We start from the raw sequence: 3,386 nt of genomic DNA, 5'->3' as shown, positions 1-3,386 counted from the left end.
CACACACACACACACACACACACACACATATACATTTGTGGGTTGTTTCCCCAACAGTACCCCAACTCTCGTGGTGGCCATTCGGACATGACGACAGATATGATCAACGTGTTCCGGTACAAATCCATCCCGAATGTCCCTTGGATATGGTCTACCCTCTACGCCGGCGATTGTCTCTTTGTTCCTGCTGGTAAGCTATATATAACAGCTGTTGTCAGATGTCATTGTGGAAGGGTTTTTTTTGCCCTGAACAACACAATTTAGATCATAATAGAAGGTGGGCTTCTTTGACTATTCTTTGCTCTTTACTACTGGAAAAAGTATTGCGTTGCATGAAATTATCTTTTTTAATTTAACATTTCAGGCGGGTCTATTTTTCATCTTTCGCAACAAACCGTTGAAAAGATGACTTATCAATAATATACGTGTTGAACATTTATTCAATTTATCCTTGACAGTAATTTCAATCTAATTCCCAAGTCCTCTACCACCCCCGTTTCCTTTTTTTTTTTTTGGTTTCTAAATCCCCCCACCCCCAACCACACCCTTTTTATGTTCTTTTTACTAAGTTATAATTTATCTATTTACCTCATTTATTAACATTTTTGGTTCTGCAATTTCTCTTTCTTCAGGCTATCTTCATCAAGTCCGCTCTTACGGCCGCAGTGTTTCTGTGACGCTCGAGTTCGCCCCCCTTTCCTCCTTCGATGACACGGGTTGTATGTTGATGGAGGAAGAGTTTGTTCCCCTTTCTGACGCACTTTACTATTTGGCTTTTGAGGAGGGAGAACTGGTGAGTGTCGGGTTAAGGGGCTGTAGCTATGGTCAGCACCCAAAGGCGATAGTTTTTGGTCCAATACTTACTTTTCTGCCTGAAAGGGTGTGACATAGTACAAAACAAGGTTACCAAGCAAAAAAAAAAAAAATTTTAGCCATAATAATCCCAAGCCATCAAAAATAAAAGATTGGTTCAACATTTTTAAAACCAATTTTATCTATGTCAGTCATCAACACTCACCAAGATAGAAGCCTGATATTTGGCATGGTGATTACTGTTGATACGTAGAATGACATTACAGAGTTAAATTTGAATTTTCTGTACTAACTTGTGAGCTTTACAGTCCTTCTTATGCAGTGCATTCAGGTCTCCAATATTTTAAGATTTTGTAAAATAAAAAAGGCCTAAAACTGGTTATTGTATGCCATAAACAGCAAAAATGATTCTATATGGTCATAGTCTATCATCATCATCCAGTGCCAGATCTGCGACAGACATCGGCGATCATGGTTTTCCATTCATCCCTTTGCTCGGATGCTCTCAAAAAAGCTATATTTCCCTGATCTTTTCCTGTTACCCATTTGTTTAGGTTCCCTAAGTATGTTGTTCTGGGCCTACCCCTGTCTCGCTTGCCCTCAATTTTGCCAGTGAGAGCTTGATGTTCAAGACCCTTATGTCTATTCAGGTGTCCCCAAAACTGCATTTGTCGTTTCCTGATTGTTTTCAACACTGAGCGTCCCACGTGGGCTTCAATAAGCACTACCTCATTTGATTTCTTTTCCTTCCACGATACTCTTAGCAGTCTTCTAAGAAACCACATTTCTGTTGCTTCTATTTTATTTTCACTGTCTTTAGTGATTGTCCAGCAATCACAGCCATATAGAAAGGGTGACCAAACATAGCATTTCAGGACTTTCATTTTGGTGTTCATTGAGATGTTTCTATTTTTCAGGATTGGGCTCATTTTATTGAAACTATCCTTAGCCATTGTAGTTCTCCTTTTTATTTCTGTAGAACATTTGGCGTCAGATGTTATCATATATCCGAGATATTTAAACTGTTGGACTTGTTTGATCTTTTCACCTTTGCTAATGAGATTACAACTAGGGTTTGCTGCTTTTTTGGATATTACCATGCATTCTGTTTTCTTTACATTCAACAATAATCCTTTACGTTCACTTTCTGTTACAACAGTATCTAGAAGCAATATTGAAGGTCCTTTTCGGAGCCTGCTATTAAAACTGTGTCATCTGCATACCTGATGTTATTAATATTTTCTCCATTTACTTTGAGGCCTGGACATTTTTCTATGTTTCTAAGGATCGTTTCACTGTACATGTTAAAGAGGTCTGGTGACATAACACATCCTTGCCTCACTCCTCGCCTGATCCTCTTATATTCACTGTATTCTCCATTAATTCGTACAGTAGCGTTTTGGTCCCAGTACAATTTTTTAGATCTTGTCCATCTATGTCTAGCTTTTCCAGTATTTTAAACAGCTCATCATGTCTAACTTTACCAAACGCCTTTGAATAATCTATGAAGCATAAATACAGATCATTCTGTGCTTCAATACTTCTTTCCATTAACATTGTTAAGGTGAATATAGCATTTCTGGTGCCCTTGTCAGGAACAAAGCCGAATTGTGTTTTAGATATCTCTGGTCTTACACTTTTTCTCAATCTTCCCATTATTACTCGCAGCAATATTTTTGTAAAATGACGCATAAGGCTAATTGTTCTATGCTTATCACACTCAGTGGCACCTGGTATTTAGGTAAAGCTATAAAAACTGACTTCATCATATCTTCTGGGATCTCACCGCTGTCATAAATAGCATTTAGGAGCTTTGTGGTTATTTCAGTGCCTAGTTCTTCAAGTGTGACAATCACTTCAACAGGAATATTATCTGGTCCTGTGGCTTTTCCTTGTTTTATTTTCTTAATGGTAGCTTGTACTTCTGCTTTCAGTATTGGTGGTCCATTTATTTCATTCTTTATTACCGGTTTTTCTCCTCTATTATCTTTGAAAAGTTCTTCTATGTATTCTGACCATCTGTTTAAGACATCCCCGTTGTCCATTAAAATATCTCCTCCTTTTGATCTTATGCATCCTGTATTTGAGCATCCATAGTCTAAATATGTGTATAAAAAGATTGTGTGCAAATTTGAATAAATTCTGACAGTAACTTTCTGAGACTTACTCAAAATAGTGTTACATCCTGGTCAGATAAACAATTTTGGGCAAACTGCAAAGAGAGATATTTTTTGGGTGAAGATTTTCCTACATAGCTACATCTCTCAAATGCATTTTCCGGCTCTATATAAGTTTGATAAAGAAATTAGGCCTCTAAAGATGGATTCTTGATATAGATATCTATAAAGATACCTCAAAACCCGAAAAATTATAATTTTTTTCCATATTTTTACTGATCTGATCAGTGGATTTCCTTAATAAGGATTAAGGAGAGGATACCATACACTATAAGACGTATTTTAGGAATGAAAACAGAAATGTGCCTGCTTGCTAGCATTCATATAAAAGGAAAGCCCGCAAGCTGCGCACACCCACACGTGGAAGTGAAGTTTGTGTAATTGCTCAAAAAGTGG

At 37.4% G+C, this 3,386-nt stretch overlaps 1 protein-coding gene across 1 annotated transcript in view; it reads left to right on the top strand.

The window, feature by feature from the left end:
* Positions 1-57: 57 nt before the first annotated feature.
* LOC101847982 overlaps positions 58-3,386 on the top strand; it is a gene marked incomplete at its 5' end in the record, with an annotated part of 6,449 nt that continues 3,120 nt past the window's right edge. Inside the window, 2 exon segments of the mRNA XM_005104453.2 lie at positions 58-190; positions 633-793. Of these exon segments, the coding sequence (XP_005104510.2) occupies positions 58-190; positions 633-793 (294 nt within the window).

The sequence above is a fragment of the Aplysia californica genome, unplaced genomic scaffold (assembly GCF_000002075.1).
Source record: "Aplysia californica isolate F4 #8 unplaced genomic scaffold, AplCal3.0 scaffold00420, whole genome shotgun sequence".
NCBI classification, from domain to species: domain Eukaryota; kingdom Metazoa; phylum Mollusca; class Gastropoda; order Aplysiida; family Aplysiidae; genus Aplysia; species Aplysia californica.
The sequence above is the reverse complement of the archived record's forward strand: the minus strand, read 5'-3'. Positions and strand labels throughout refer to the sequence as shown.